The sequence below is a fragment of the Bos grunniens genome, chromosome 19, assembly GCF_055505025.1.
Source record: "Bos grunniens cultivar Pamir isolate PY7600 chromosome 19, Bosgru_T2T1.0, whole genome shotgun sequence".
NCBI classification, from domain to species: domain Eukaryota; kingdom Metazoa; phylum Chordata; class Mammalia; order Artiodactyla; family Bovidae; genus Bos; species Bos grunniens.
Window position 1 is genome coordinate 48,329,000 of NC_141183.1, and position 16,036 is coordinate 48,345,035.

The window sequence follows — 16,036 nt, forward strand, 5'->3', positions numbered from 1 at the left end:
AAAGACACTGCTCCTTGGAAGACAAGTTATGACCAACCTAGACAGCATATCAAAAAGCAGAGATTACTTTGCCAACAAAGGTCCATCTAGTCAAGGCTATGGTTTTTCCAGTAGTCATGTACGGATGTGAGAGTTGGACTATAAAGAAAGCTGAGCACCGAAGAATTGATGCTTTTGAACTGTGGCATTGGACAACTCTCTTTAGAGTCCCTTGGACTGCAAAGAGATCCAAGCAGTCAATCCTAAAGGAGATCAGTTCTGAATATTCATTGGAAGTACTGATGCTAAAGCTGAAGCTCCAATATTTTGGCCACCTGATGGGAAGAACTGACTCATTGGAAAAGACCCTGATGCTGGGAAAGATTGAAGGTGGGAGGGGAAGGGGACGACAGGATGAGATGGTTGGATGGCATCAGTTACTCGACGGACATGAGTTTGTGTAAGCTTCAGGAGTTGGTGATGGACAGAGAAGCCTGCAGTCCATGGGGTTGCAAACAGTCCTACATGACTGAGAGACTGAACTTAACTCACTAAAGTTAAAATTGACATTTTTGCAATATTTATTAATCCCTTTAAAATAAAATCATTCAGTTCAGGTCAGTCACTAGAAGCCTCTCAAGAGTCTTCTCTAGCACCACAGTTCAAAGGCACCAATTTTCAGGGCTCAGCCTTCTTCATGGTCCAACTCTCACACCCATACATGACTATTGGAAAAGCCATAGCTTTGACTACATGGACCTTTGTTAGCAAAGTGATGTCTCTACTTTTCAAGATGCTTTCTAGGTTGGTCAGAGCTTTCCTTTCAAGGAGTAAGCATCTTTTAATTTCATGGCTGCAGTCACCATCCACAGTGACTTTTGGAGTCCAAGAAAATAAAATCTGTCACTGCTTCCATTGTTTCCCCATCTATTTGCCATGAAGTGATGGAACTGGATGTCATGATCTTAGTTTTCTGAATGTTGAGTTTTAAGCCAGCTTTTTCACTCTCCTCTTTCACCCTCATCAAGAGGGTCTTTATGCCCTCTTCACTTTCTGCCATTAGAGAGATATCATCTGCATATCTGAGGTTGTCGATATTTTTCCTGGAAATCTTGATTCCAGCTGGTGATTCATCCAGCCTGGTATTTTGCATGATGTACTCTGCATATAAGTTAAATAAACAGGGTGATATTACACAGCTATGTCGTACTCGCCAAATTTGAACCAGTCTGTTGTTCCATGTAAGGTTCTAACTGTCGCTTCTTGAATCACATATAGGTTTCTCAGGAGACAGGTAAGGTGGTCTGGTGTTCCCATCTCTTTAAGAATTTTCATGGTTATACAACATCAAAAATATCACATTTGCTAATGTCATCACTAATATTATCAGAAAAGTCTTTCAAGTATTGGAAAACTGTCAAGCTCAAAGTGACAGATACAAATTTTCCAAAATTCTAACTTTTGTTTGAAAGCTCAAATGTTATTATTGCCAATACATACTGTCTATTGTTTCCTTGAAGTGGCAAGACTGTTTCAGTCATTTTTGAGAAAAACCTACCAAATACCCATGTCTAAATAACCATCCTGTCAGTCATTCTTTCAAGTAAAAACGGCATTCCATGAAAAAAGTGGCTATGTTAGCTTGCAACTCAATTACACAAGAGCTTCAAGACCCTTATTTTGATACGTAGCAGAAGTATTTTGTCCATACCTCAAATTTTGTGACAGAATTATAAAAGGATACATCCACTTTGGGTATATTTCCAGAAAACAGTAATTCAAAAAAAAACATGCACGTCAATGTTCACAGCAGCACTATTTACAACAGCCAAGACATGGTGGCAACCCTAATGCCCATCAACAGATGAACGGAGAAAATTGCTATATATATATACAATGAAATATTACTCAGCCATAAAAAAGAATGAAATACTGCCATCTGTAGCAACATGGATGGATCAAAAGAATATTACATTCAGTGAAATAAGTTAGAGAAAGACAAACAGTATATGATACCACTTATATGTGGAAGCTAAAAAGTAATACAAATGAATGTATGTGCAAAACAGAAACAGATTCACAGATGTAGAAAACAAACCTGTAGTTCCCAAAGGGGAAAGAGAAAGCAGGGGGGGAACACATCAGGGTATGGGATGGGCACATACAAGCTGCTGTACATAAAACAGATAGGGTTTCCCCAGTGGTTCAGCAGTAAAGAATCTGCCTGCCAGTGCAGGAGACAGGAGTTCGACCTCTGATCCAGGAAGATCCCGCAGGCCATGGGCTAACTCCCATATGCCAGAACATCTAAGCCTGTGTGCCACAACTACTGAGCCTGTGCTCTAGAGCCCCTGCGCCACAACAAGAGAAGCCACCAGTGAGAAACGTGTGCACTGCAACTGAAAAAAGAAAAGCCCAACGAAGACCCAGCACGGCCAAAAATAAAAATAATTCTTTAAGTTTTTAAAAAATAGATAAGCCTTCTTTTATATTTTTTATCTTTTATATATATCAACAAGGATACACTGTATAGCACAGGGATGTACCTATTATCTTATAATAAACTATAATGGAGTATAATCTGCAAAAATCAGGCAGGTTCTTTACCATCTGAGCTATCAGGGAAGCCCATTATGCTGTACACCTGAAATTAATACAGTGTTGTAAACCAACTATACTTCAATTAAAAAATAAAAGGTGCAATTTCAAGGATCAAAATTTGATACAATTATTAAGTTTTCCCATTTCATCAAAACATTCTTAAATGAAACTGCCCTTTTTGTATGTCGGGTGATGTGGCAATAGAGAATACGATGACTAGTACAGTTTGGTGCTACAGCTATGATTTGTTCTCAGGTGCCAGTGGTTTTACCTATCGCTGCTTTGCATCATCCTTGTACACATCAACACAATGTAAAAGGCATTATTATTACTATTATGAAAACAGTTTTGACCTCACAGATACGCCCTAACATGGGGCCCACAAACCACACTTGGCAAAACACTGAGGAACATTTACAAACAGTGAAAAATCTAAACTTTTTTCTTACCTTTTGATTAATGACAACAAATCCTTTATTAGACTGAGCACAGACTTTGTCTTTCAAGTCTATTATTTTTTGTACTCTGTCTTCAATAAATTTTCTTTCTGCTTTTACCAATTTCTCTTTCTCTTCTGCAGTCTTATAAAAGAAACCAGAGCTCACCTCACTAGAAGATTAATAAAGACAAGCTAGTAAAGGTAAGGCAGGGAAAAACAGGAAAGTAGAAAGGGTTTATATTAAACATTTGGTAGGTAAAAATAGGGGCTAAAAAACACTTTTAGAAAAGAAAACAATTTCAAAGGATACAAAGAGTAACTGGGACACTTACGTTTTTTCATATTCTAGCGATACATTACAGGTAAGGATAAATGCATCATCTACTCGTTTCTTCATATCTGGATGGCGGGCGCCATGATCCAGAACTAACCCTTTGATCAACCTAGTAAAAATATGCACTGTTTCTTATTTTGAATATACACTGTAAATTTAGTATAAAATTAAATTATACTTTTAAAGTGGTAACAGAACTGCCATAGCAATTGTTACACAGTATTGCCTTACACCAGCTTTAAACCCAACACATAATTCATAAAATTAGAAAAAAGAACCTATTTTAACACAGTGTGACTGTGAAGTGACAATGAAAAGTCAATCCAGAATTATTCTTTAAATTATGTGCCTCAAACATGTGACACAGCTGATCAAGTAATGAAAGGGAGACACACAATGAGTTTCTAAAGAACATTTGTTCAAACTAATTATATGGAATAACTAAAAACTGTTAACCTAAATGTCCAACAATAGGACATTGTTCAGCACACAAGGACTTGACTATTGGCTAGTCATGAAAACCATGTAATAACACGGAAAAAATATTTACAGGGGTAGCTATATTTATAAGCAGAGAATGACAAATTACCTATAAAGTATGATTATCACTATTCTTAATAAGCTTCTTGGCATTGAAAAGGAAAAACAGAAAAAAACTAAGAGTAGGGTTATGCTTGGGTGGTAGGAACAGAGATAATTGGCGGGGGGAGGGAGCGGGGGGCTTTTTTCCTGTTTTCCAAATGACCTTTCAAGAGGAAATATTTCTATAACTTTCAAAAATTCATTTACATCCAACTAGGAAATGCATTTCTACTTATGAATCTCTTATAACCAATATTTGTTATTCATTAATGTAAAGACGTGATTTTTTTAAATAGTTGAACATAATTATAGGGAAGTTTACAAAACTTTCTTCTAACTGGATCACTCCAACTCCTAACTGAACGTGAAGACATTTTACTTAGGAAGAAAGGAAGAAACCACACGTTCAGTGTTCTTCACTCTTCAAGTCTCCTTCACTCTTCCACTGCTTCTCACTCTCAGCGAGTGACTTTGCTGGAGAAAATAAACACTCTGTCCCATCACGACCTCTACCAGCACTTGAACCTCACGCTCCTATGAACAGAAATGAACTGCCCATGCTCCCTCCTCTCTAAGGTCGACCCCCCAACCTGTGGACTGAATTCCATTTCCGCTCTCAGCTTCTGCAACTGTCCCCTCTTCCCTCCCATCAACTGTTCCTGCCTCCACAAGCATCCTCATCAGGGTAATTCTCATCTTTAAAACAAACAATGATTCCCCTTCGACCCCATTCCCACGTTCCGTTCCAGCTACTGTGCCACTTCTCTGCTCCCGTTAGAGCTAACTCCTCTGAGTTGTCAGTATTTGCATCCTCACTTCTTTCCAAACCATTCTCTCTTGAGCCCGCCTTCAATCTGACTCTCACACTCACCCCTTAAACATTCTCCAAATCTAATGGCCAATTAGTTCGTAACTTGCTCAAACTGTCAACAGCAGGTTATTTGCTCCTTCTTGAAACACTTTATTCTCTTAGCTCCTGCAATACTGCTCTTTCTTGGCTCTCCTCCTTTCTCACTGACCACCCTTTTGCAGTCTCCTTTGTTCAGTCCTCCTCATCTTCTCAGTTTCTAAACACTGCCGTTCTCAGGGCTCAATCTTTAAACTTCCTCTTTTCTCTATCTTTATCACTTTCCAGATGATCTAATTAACTCTCAGAGCTTTCAGTCATCCATACACCAATGACTCCCAAATAAATATTTCCAGTCCAGACCTCTATCCTGAATGCCTGACACCTCCCTCCAAATCCCTACTCAGCATCTCCACATGGACATCTAATAGGCACCTAAAACATAACAGTCCCCAAACTAAGCTCTTGATTTATTGCCTCACACCTGCTCCTTCCCAAGAAATGGCATCTCTGCTTTTCCAGCTGCTCATTCAGAACCCAAGAGACATCTTGAATCCTCTGCTTCTGTCACATTCTGTGTGGAACCATCAACAAATCCCGGGGCTCCTTTTTTCTAAGTGTACCCTGATGCAAGCCTTTTTTCATCTCTCCCCTGTATTACAGCAGATTCCTAACAGATCTCCTGCCTCTGCCTTTGCACTGCACTCCCTGCTCCACAGTGTCCTTGCCACAGAACAACCACGGAGATTCTTCTCAAACAGAAACCAAGAACTTCTTGCCCTCAGCAATTGTACTTTGGACCAATTTTACTACCAAAAACAACTAAAAATGCTGGATTAAAAACAACAACAACCCTTAAAAACACTGGAGAGCCACAAAACAGTACAGAGCCACAAAAGTTTTCTTTTCAAAACTGAAAACAAAATAGAAACTCCAGAGGGTAACTAGAAAACTGCAGGTACTCACCCTAAAGTCATCTCACAATTCAAGCATATCTGAACTTTGATCTTATAATGAGAGGGAGAAAGAATTAAAAGCTCAAGGATTATCCAAAGTAAAGAGTTTCGTAGAAGACTCTTTTCACATTAACTGAACTTCAAAGGCTACATACTCAGGGTATAAACCAGCAGCCCTCATGTGAACTTGTAGTTAGAATTTGCAACAACTGGATATTCAATAAAAACCTCAAGCTGTGGCTTTAGTTTAAAGTAGTCTCTGGGCTTCTTGCAGCAGCAAACTCAAATCCTCTTTGTACAAAGGCGCTTCAGCCTAGGTCTCAAATTATTTCTACAAATACTTTTTTCAACACAATCAATGGCACACACTGGAAACAACGCACAATGAGTGAGGACCAACAAAATACAGTAAACAACAGAAACAGAAAAGACAAAACTTTAAACATTGTAATACTAAACGTGAGCTATATGTTTAAAGAAGTGAAAAGTAAGTTTGAAAAGATCTGCGGGGAACAGGAAACCATACAAAATGAGAAGAAGGACAAACCAAACAAAACTTCTATAAATATGTAAAAACACCCACACGTATATTGAAAATAAAGTACTTACAGATAAAATACAACATCTGAATTGGCTTCAAAATAATCCAAATTTGGGGCAAAAGAAAGGAAAGAGAAGTACAGAAAGAAAGGGAAGGGGGCATATAAGGTAAAAATAAGACAAACCATATATTAAAAATTGATAAAGATGAGTGACAGATATGTGGGAGTTCATTCACTATTCTATTCTACTTTTGTATGTGTTTAGACTATTCCATAATAGAATGTTTAAAATGAGTTAAGTCCAAAATCAACAAGGTGCTATTCACTCTGAGTACATACTACATACATACTCAGACAATGTTGACCGTCTTACCTCTCTGACCTCATCTTCTCCTTTTTTTCTCTTCCTATGACCCAGGCACGCTAGAACACCTCAAAACACACCTACATTGGGACATTTTCTTCTGTTATTCCCTCTGCTTAGAACACTCTTCTTCTAGATGTTCACACGGCTATCACTCTAATTTCTTCAAAGACCGCTTTAGCTATTTAGTTTACTTTCTCATCACAATGTTCTTCCTTGACTATCCTAAAATCACACACATGCTCACACACACAACTGCTCTAGCCTCTTTACAGCACTTATTAGCATAATGTGCTATCTCTTTCAATTGGAAATGTAAGATTCTTAAAGAAACTGTTTTGGTTACTCTTCATTCCTAGCACCTAAAACAAGTGAATGGTTGCTGATAAGTATCCAATTAATATATGCTAAACAAATAGAAAGATGTTGAATAAAAGTAACTAATGAAATTAATGACAGAATATCTGCAGATAATCAAGTATTCTAGATTCTATGCACTGTCAAAGTTTATGTCACTTACTTTGTATCTGTTTCCGATTTATGCTTCATCTCCATGATTTCTACCATGAAGAGATCGATAGGATAATTCGGTCTCCTAATTGCCAAAACAGAATCCACAACAGCCTGAAAGAGAAATGAATTAGAACAGTAAACTATTTGGTCTACTGAAAGAAACCAGTGGCCCTAGTAGCTGATCACTAGACTAAGCAGATAAAGTGCTTCAGGCTCCAAAACACAGGGCAAGACAAAAAATACCACTTTCTCAGGGACACTAATGATAACCAAGGCCAGTGGATATTTTAGAGCCTACATGAACTTCAGAGATTATCAGGTCCAAACCCTTCATTTAACAGGGAAGACTTTAAGAATTATGGTCTTAAAACGAAGTCTAACAGGTAGTAGTGGAGTCAGGACTAGAAATCAGAGGTGTCTTTAACTGCCAAGCCTACTATACCAACACTACTCAGACTTTTCCACCAAAGGACACCTTAATGGAAAAGAAGGAAATGTAATCTAAGGAAAGAGGTCAAATATGCTCGCTCTAACAACATGAAATTTTTAAGTCTGTTTTACTGTGAAATTTTTCCATGTCATGCCACAATATATACATTTGTTTTTTAATTTTTACTGGAGTATAGTTGATTTACAGCATTGTTTTGCACATTTGTTTTAATGTGAAAATAATGCTTTTCCTCAAAATTGTAAAGTAAATTGACACTTCAGAAAGATATGTCTCATTTAGTCTGCCAAATATCCCCAGGGATATGAAATTTGAGAAGCACAACACAACACAGCCTATAGCTTAACTCAGAAAGTAATACTAAAATAACTGACTACAGAAATTAAGTGCTGTAGTATAACCATCCTAAAATATAAATAAAGGGAAAAAAATCTGTATCTTGGAAAAGTTTACTGAGGGAATATGATTTAGGGGTTTGATGCCTAAGGGGAATAATGATAAACCACTGGAAAGTGAGAGTATACAGTGTTTCTGTAGCTCCAAAAGAGAATGGGGACCCTAATTAGATAGCCCTAATGGGGGCCAGGTGATATATGTATTCTGCTGCTGCTAAATCGCTTCAGTCGTGTCCAACTCTGTGCGACCCCATAGACGGCAGCCCACCAGGCTCCCCCATCCCTGGGATTCTCCAGGCAAGAACACTGGAGTGGATTGCCATTTCCTTCTCCAATGCATGAAAGTGGAAAGTGAAAGCAAAGTCGTTCAGTTGTGTCTGACTCGTAGCGACCCCACAGCCTACCAGGCTCCTCTGTCCATGAGATTTTCCAGGCAAGAGTACTGCAGTAGGGTGCCATCACCTTCTCCAATATGTACTCTAACAGCAGAAAATATAGCAGTCTTTATATAGACTCTGCTTAGCAAGAAAATGCCTTAATTTCTTAGTTTGATTTCCCCAGTCAGTTTTATTATTGGTAAGCAACAGGGAGGGAACACAGCCCTGCCCATCAAAAGAACACTGGATTAAAGATTTACTGAGCACAGCCCTGCCCATAAGAACAAGTTCCAGTTTCCCGCTCAGTAGGTCTCTTCCACCAAGAAGCCTCCATAAGCCTCTTACCCTTCTCCATCAGAGGACAGACAGAATGAAAACCACAATCACAGAAAACTAACCAAACTGATCACATGGACTACAGCCTTGTCTAACTCAATGAAACTATGAGCCATGCCATGTAGGGCCAACCAAGATGCATGGGTCATGGTGGAGAGTTCTGACAAAACGTGGTCCACTGGAGAAGGGAATGGCAAATCACTTCAGTATTCTTGCCTTGAGAACCACATGAACAGTATGAAAAGGCAAAAAGGTATGACACTGAAAGATGAACTCCCCAGGTAGATAGGCGTCCAATATGCTACTGGAGATTAGTAGAAAAATAACTCCAGGAAGAATGAAGAGACAGAGCCAAAGTGAAAACAATACTCACTTGTGGATGTGACTGGCGATGGAAGTAAAATCCGATGCTGTAAGAACGATATTGCATAGGAACCTGGAATGTTAGCTCCATGAATCAAAGCAAATTGGAACTGGTCAAACAGGAGATGGCAAGAGGGAACATCAACATTTTAGGAATGAGTGAACTAAAATGAACTGGAATGGGTGAATTTAACTCAGATGACCATTATATCTACTACTATGGGGAAGAATCCCGTAGAAGAAAGGGAGTAGCCCCCATAGTCAACAAAAGAGTCCAAAATGCAGTACTGGGATGCAATCTCAAAAACAACAGGATGATCTCTGTTCGCTTCCAGGCAAACCATTCAGTAGCACAGTAATACAAGTCTATGCCCCAACCAGTAACGCTGAAGAAGCTGAATGGTTCTATGAAGACCTACAAGACCTTCTAGAACTGTTAGGTAGGTAGAATAGGGAAAAGGAGTCCAAAATGGTGGTGGCTAAAAGACAAGGAAGGTCCGAGGACCAGAGTGAAGACTTCAGGCAGAACAAACAGAACAAACAGCACTCCTGGCTAAGCCCAATTTGCATAGGGCAGGCCCAGGTGGAGGAAAAAACATACACAAGGAGGAGCCAAAGCGCTTTCTCTCGGACTCTCTCCCGCGTGCGTGCGCTCTTTTCTCTCTCTCTTTCTCTCTCTCTCACTCTCCTGCTATCTTCTAAATAAAATAGAGTATTTTATTTAGTGTATCAGTAACACTGATTTGCCTAAGAGCTGTAACACGGTTTGTCCAAGACCCGAGAGCTGTGATGCGCCGAGGGCTTTAAGGTCCGCTGCTCCAAATCTTTGTTGTGACGAGACAAAGAACCGAGGAACATACACTCGCATGACAGAACTAACACCCAAAAAAGATGTCCTTTTCATTATAGGGGACTGGAATGCAAAAGTAGCAAGTCAAGAGCTACCTAGAGTAACAGGCAAATTTGCCCTTGGAGTACAAAATGAAACAGGGCAAAGGCTGACAGGGTTTCACTAAGAGAACGCACTGGTCATAGCAAACACTCTCTTCCAACAACACAAGAGAAGACTCTACACATGGACATCATCAGAGGGTCAATACTGAAATCAGATTCATTATATTCTTGGCAGCCAAAGAGGGAGAAGCTCTGTACAGTCAGCAAAAATAAGATCGGAAACTGACTGTGGCTCAGGTGAACTTCTTATTGTCAAATTCAGACTTAAATTGAAGAAAGTAGGGAAAACCACTAGACCATTCAGGTATGACCTAAATCAAATCCCTTAAAATTATACAGTGGAAGTGACAAATACATTCAAGAGATTACATCTGATAGACAAGGTGCCTGAAGAACTATGGACAGAGGTTCGTGACACTGTATAGGAGGCAGTGATAAAGACCATCCCCAAGAAGAACAAATGCAATAAGGCAAAATGGTTGTCTGAAGGGGCCTTACAAAGAGCTGAGACATAAAGAGAAGCAAAAGGCAAGGGAGAAAAGGAAAGATACACCCATTTGAATGCAGAGTTCCAAGGAATAGCAAGGAGAGATAAGAAAGCCTTCCTCAGCGATCAATGCAAAGAAATAGAGGAAAACAACAGAATGGGAAAGACTAGAGATCTCTTCAAGAAAATTAGAGATACCAAGGGAACATTTCATGCAAAGATGGGCACAATAAAGGACAGAAATGATATGGATCTAACAGAAGCAGAAGACATTAAGAAGAGGTGGCAAGAATACACAGAAGAAATATACAAAAAAGATCTTCATGACCCAGATAACCATGATGGTGTGATCACTCACCTAGAACCAGACATCCTGGAATGCAAAGTCAAGTGGGCCTTAGGAAGCATCACTACGAACAAAGCTAGTGGAGGGGATAGAATTCCAGTTGAGCTATTTCAAATCCTAAAAGATGATACCATGAAAGTGCTGCACTCAATATGCCAGCAAATCTGGAAAACTCAGCAGTGGCCACAGGACTGGAAAAGGTCAGTTTTCATTCCAATCCCAAAGAAAGGCAATGCCAAAGAATGTTCAAACTACCACACAGTTGCACTCATCTCACATGCTAGTAAAGTAATGCTCAAAATTCTCCAAGCCAGGCTTCAGCAATACGTGAACCATGAACTTTCAGATGTTCAAGTTGGATTTAGAAAAGGCAGAGGAACCAGAGATCAAATTGCCAACATCTGCTGGATCATCAAAAAGCAAGAGAGCTCCAGAAAAACATCTACTTCTGCTTTATTGACTACACCAAAGCCTTTGTGTGGATCACAACAAACTGTGGAAAATTCTTCCAGAGATGGGAATACCAGACCACCTGACCTGCCTCCTGAGAAATCTGTATGCAGGTCAAGAAGCAACAGTCAGAACTGGACATGGAACAACAGACTGGTTCCAAATCAGGAAAGGACAATGTCAAGGTTGTATATTGTCATCCTGCTTATTTAACTTATACGCAAAGTACATCATGCGAAATGCCAGGCTGGATGAAGAACAAGCTGGAATCAAGGCTGCCAAGAGGAGTATCAGTAACCTCAGATATGCAGATGGCACCACCCTTATGGCAGAAAAGTGAAGAAGAACTAAAAATTCTCTTGATGAAAGTGAAAGAGGAAAGTGAAAAGGTAGGCTTAAAATTCAACATTCAGAAAACTAGTATCATGGCATCTGGCCCCTCACTTCATGGCAAATAGATGGGGAAACAGTGGAAACAGTGACAGACCTTATTTTGGGGGGCTCCAAAATCATTGCAGATGGTGACTGCAGCCATGAAATTAAAAGACACTTGCTCCTTGGATGAAAAGCTATGACCAACCTAGACAGCATATTAAAAAGCAGAGACATTACTTTGCCAACAAAGGTCCGTCTAGTCAAGGCTATGGTTTTTCCAGTAGTCATGTATGGATGTGAGAGTTGGACTATAAAGGAAAGCTGAGCACCGAAGAATTGATGCTTCTGAACTATGGTGTTGGAGAAGACTCTTGAGAGTCCCTTAGACTGCAAGGAGATCCAACTAGTCCATCCTAAAGGAAATCAGTCCTGAATATGCATTGGAAGGACCGATGCTGAAGCTGAAACTCCAATCCTTTGGTCACCTGAGGCAAAGAATTGACTCATCGGAAAAGACCCTAAGGCTGGGAGAGATTGAAAATGAGAGGAGAAGGGGACGATAGAATGAGACAGTTGGATGGCATCACTCGCTTGATGGACATAAGTTTGAGTAAGCTTCCGGAGTTGGTGATGGACAGAGAAGCCTATTGTGCTGCAGTGCATGGGGTTGCAAAGAGTAGGACATGACTGAGCGACTGAACTGAACTGAAGAACTGAGTAGAAAGAACTCAGGTGTTTCGGTCCATCTGGTATTTGTATTTCTCAAAGTAAATCCAGTTCAGTTCAGTTTCTAATTTCCAACGTAAATTAGTAAGATACAATTCTGATTTATATGTCAATGTCTTATGATCTCTTCATTCCTGATACACTAACACACTCGTTTCAAAAACAGTAAAGCGGAGGAACAATGATGACATCATCAAACTATAGGTATCTGATAAAAAAAAAAACTTTCCCAGAATTCCCAACCTTATATATTTATATATTCTACCTTTATAAGTAAACATGTATACATTTCCCAGATTTGAATATTATCTATCAACTCCCTCATGTTCATTAAAGTGGTAATCTCAATTACAAGGTACACTGTCAAAACTATGTCCCCAACCTCGCATAATAAATATGGACCTCTAGCTTTAGGAGACCAGTATATAATTCCAGTGGTGTCCAGAGGGGGTGATCCACAGGTAGCCAAGCCCAACTTAATAACAAAAGGTTTAACATGACACTTTTGAAAAATTACACATACTGTTCTGACCAATCAAATCTATTCTATAAGTAAGCCTATAAATAAATGTCTGTCTTCTATATTTTATTGTATGTTCAAAAGGACCACATGTCATAGCTGACTGGGGGCTTCCCAGGTGGCACAGTGGTAAAGAATCTACCTACCAATGCAGGGGACATAAGAGATGCAGGTTCCATCCCCGGGTTGGGAAGATCCCCTGGAGAAGGAAATGGCAACCCACTCCACTATTCTTGCCTGGAAAATTCCATGGGCAGAGAAGCAAAGAGTCCATGGTGTTGCAAAGAGTAGGACACAACTGAGCGTGCGCGCACGTGCACACACACAGACACACACAAGCACACACGAATAGTTGATTATCTTATAAGAAAAAGAAAAATGTCACTATGTGTTAGTCTGTACTCATTCTGCAAAAGTTTAACTACATACCTCTGTTAACACATCAGCCAGTTGAGGATGAACCTTAGTTTGTAGAGATGTTCTAGCCACATCTAAAAGGATTTCTCTTTTCATCTCTTTTTTAATTTTAACTTGTTCCAAAACTTCAAGTGCCTTTATTTTTGCAATTTCAAAGCCTTCAGCTATTATTCTAGGGTGCAGGCCCTAACACAACAACATAAAACTATAAAGTAAGTTATACAAAGTAAAAGTAACGATCCTTTCCTATTAATAGGATTGTCCAAAAAAAGTAATTACCCACATCAATGCCACTAAATATAAGTGTAGATATGTAATTTATAAAAGTACTCTTTCAGTGCTTCATATTTAAAACAATCTCAAACTTACGGAAAAAGTGTTTACATTTTATGACAGTATAAAAAAGTACAAAAGTTATTCTTATTTTTGAAAACTATAACACATTGTTGTGTAGTACTCTTCCAAATGAGCACAAAACTCCTTGTAATGCAGAGGAAAAGAACCAGCACAGTTTGGAGAAAAATGACAGATAGGCAGCACCTTCACAAAATGTTCAAAGTTAACATCATAGAATGGAACAAACACACACTATGTGCCTCTTGATAAACTGCATTAAGACCTCAACAGCACTCCATGCCATTTCTGCTGAAAGTTCATAACCTCAATCTGATCGTGAGGAAATAGACAAATCCAAACTGAGGGACTTTCTTTAAAAAAAAAAAAAAAAAAAAAACAGCCTATACTCTAAAAGTAGCTATGTCAGCAATGTCATGAAACACAACAGATGGCTTAGGAACTATTCCAGCTTAAAGAAGACTAAAGGAATATACAACTGAATATGATGCATGAGCCTAAATTTTCTTCTGCTGTAAAGGACAGTATTGGGATAAGTGATGAAATTTGAACAAAACCCGCAGATCAGATAATAGTACTGTAGCAATGTGTTTATATTAATGTCCTATTTTGATCACTATACTGTGGTTATATATGAGAATTCCATGATTTTAAGAAAGATGCACTGAAATATTTAGATCACCATGTCTGGAACTTATTCTTATACCATTAGAAAAAATATGTATATTACTATATAAATATATGGTATATATGGTACATATACATATATATATATATAACATATACATATATTTATGAACAAGAGAGAAATGTTACCCTTTGGAGTATTCTTGCAAATTTTCTATAGGTCTGACATTATAACAAAATTTTTTTTGAAAAAACACTGTTGCTTATTCTGGAAAGTAATACATAAACTTATGGAAGGCTGGAACTAGTTCTAATTTATTCCCATCCTCCATTCATTTACATCAGTCCTACAGTAACTTCAAAAATTGACATTTATTGAGCATTTGTACCAGGCACTGTTCTAAGGACTTTACATGTATTATTTCAGTCCCCTCAACACTATGAAGTGGGTGCTGATATTATTCCTGTTTCACAGATGAGGAAATTTAGGCTTAAAGGCTTAGATCACCAGCCTAGTAAGAGCCAGAGTCAGGATTTAAACCCATAAGACCTGATGCCAGAGCCTGTGTTACTAACCATGTTCAAAACATTTCTTCAGCCTAGGACCTCACAACTTCTCACCTGGACTACTAGGAAAAACATCAGTCTTGACTCTCTTAAACTGTCCCCTAAATATCTGAAATGCCCATCTGACCATTAATTAACTCATTTCACTACTGTCTGCATCGCTTTAAACTCCACCAACGCCAAACTGCTTGCAGCTGTGCACACACACCGGCTGTTCCTCTTTTCTGCGCCTCTGCTCATGCTGTCCCTTCTGCCTGGAACGTCATTCTCCTCACCTGTCACTCTTTGATCAGGCTCACTCCTCCTTATCCTAAAGATTCAGCCCAGGCCTCTTTCCTGCAGAGTTCTTCCTGATTACCTTTAGATTAGGTCAGTTTCCCAAAAACTGTCATTGGTTTAGGATGGACATACGACCAATGTTGGCCCAATCATATAAAGGAAGAACTTTTAGTCCATGACTGACTGAATTGTTTTCTCTTGTCCTCTCCTGCTGAGGATTAATAAGGGAAGCAGGGAGCCTCATCTCTTCTGACAGTCTTTCATTCAGGATGGAAATAAGCCCATGATGAAACAGCTTCATAAGTGCAAGAGCTAAGAGACAGAAAGGACCTGGGCAATTGATGACTTGGTAAATTTTTAATCAATGAATCCTAGAAGCCTGCTTTATTGCTCTATTTTTTGCTATGGGAGAAAATTTTTTATTGTTTAAGTGACTGCTTACAGCCAAAAGCATCCTAAAATAAGTTGCATGCACTGAATTAATAGACAATTCCCAATACTAAATGAAACACAAAGAAGTGATCCTTTGAGCACTTTGACCAGATTATGCTTTGCTAAAATGGTCCTTGAAAGAGCAGAAATTCAACTACTTAATTAGAAAAGACAGATAAATAATGCAGAGAAAACAATACAAATTGAACAAAGGCACGGAGGTAGAAATTATGTAATTATTTCACAGGCCAGTGAATGAAGGAGTCTGGCTACAGTAGACCGTTTACAAAGGAAACTAAAATTAGAAAGGTAGGTAAATTCACAATGTGGATAAGCTTCAATAATTTTCCTCTAGTTATTTTTTTTAAAGGTCCATAATTTGGTTTCAGCTTTATCAGTGGTATTTTCTTTCTTAGGCCATTAGTC

The 16,036-nt window shown here is 38.9% G+C and overlaps 1 protein-coding gene across 19 annotated transcripts in view; it reads right to left on the reverse strand.

The window, feature by feature from the left end:
• Positions 1–16,036, reverse strand: part of CCT6B (chaperonin containing TCP1 subunit 6B) — a 40,737-nt gene that overhangs the window by 21,684 nt on the left and 3,017 nt on the right. For 11 of the 19 annotated variants that reach the window (XR_015148246.1, XR_015148241.1, XR_015148247.1 and 8 more), the window contains exons 4-7: positions 13,364–13,537; positions 7,165–7,268; positions 3,352–3,462; positions 3,030–3,189 (exon numbers count right to left, since the gene is read on the reverse strand). Coding sequence is in view for 10 of the 19 variants with exons in the window: in XM_086360282.1 (XP_086216408.1) it covers positions 3,030–3,189; positions 3,352–3,462; positions 7,165–7,268; positions 13,364–13,537 (549 nt within the window). In the remaining 9 variants the exon portion in view is untranslated. The remainder of the gene's footprint in view (positions 1–3,029; positions 3,190–3,351; positions 3,463–7,164; positions 7,269–13,363; positions 13,538–16,036) is intronic. The other 8 variants (XR_015148248.1, XM_086360286.1, XM_086360289.1 and 5 more) reach the window with 3 other exon arrangements.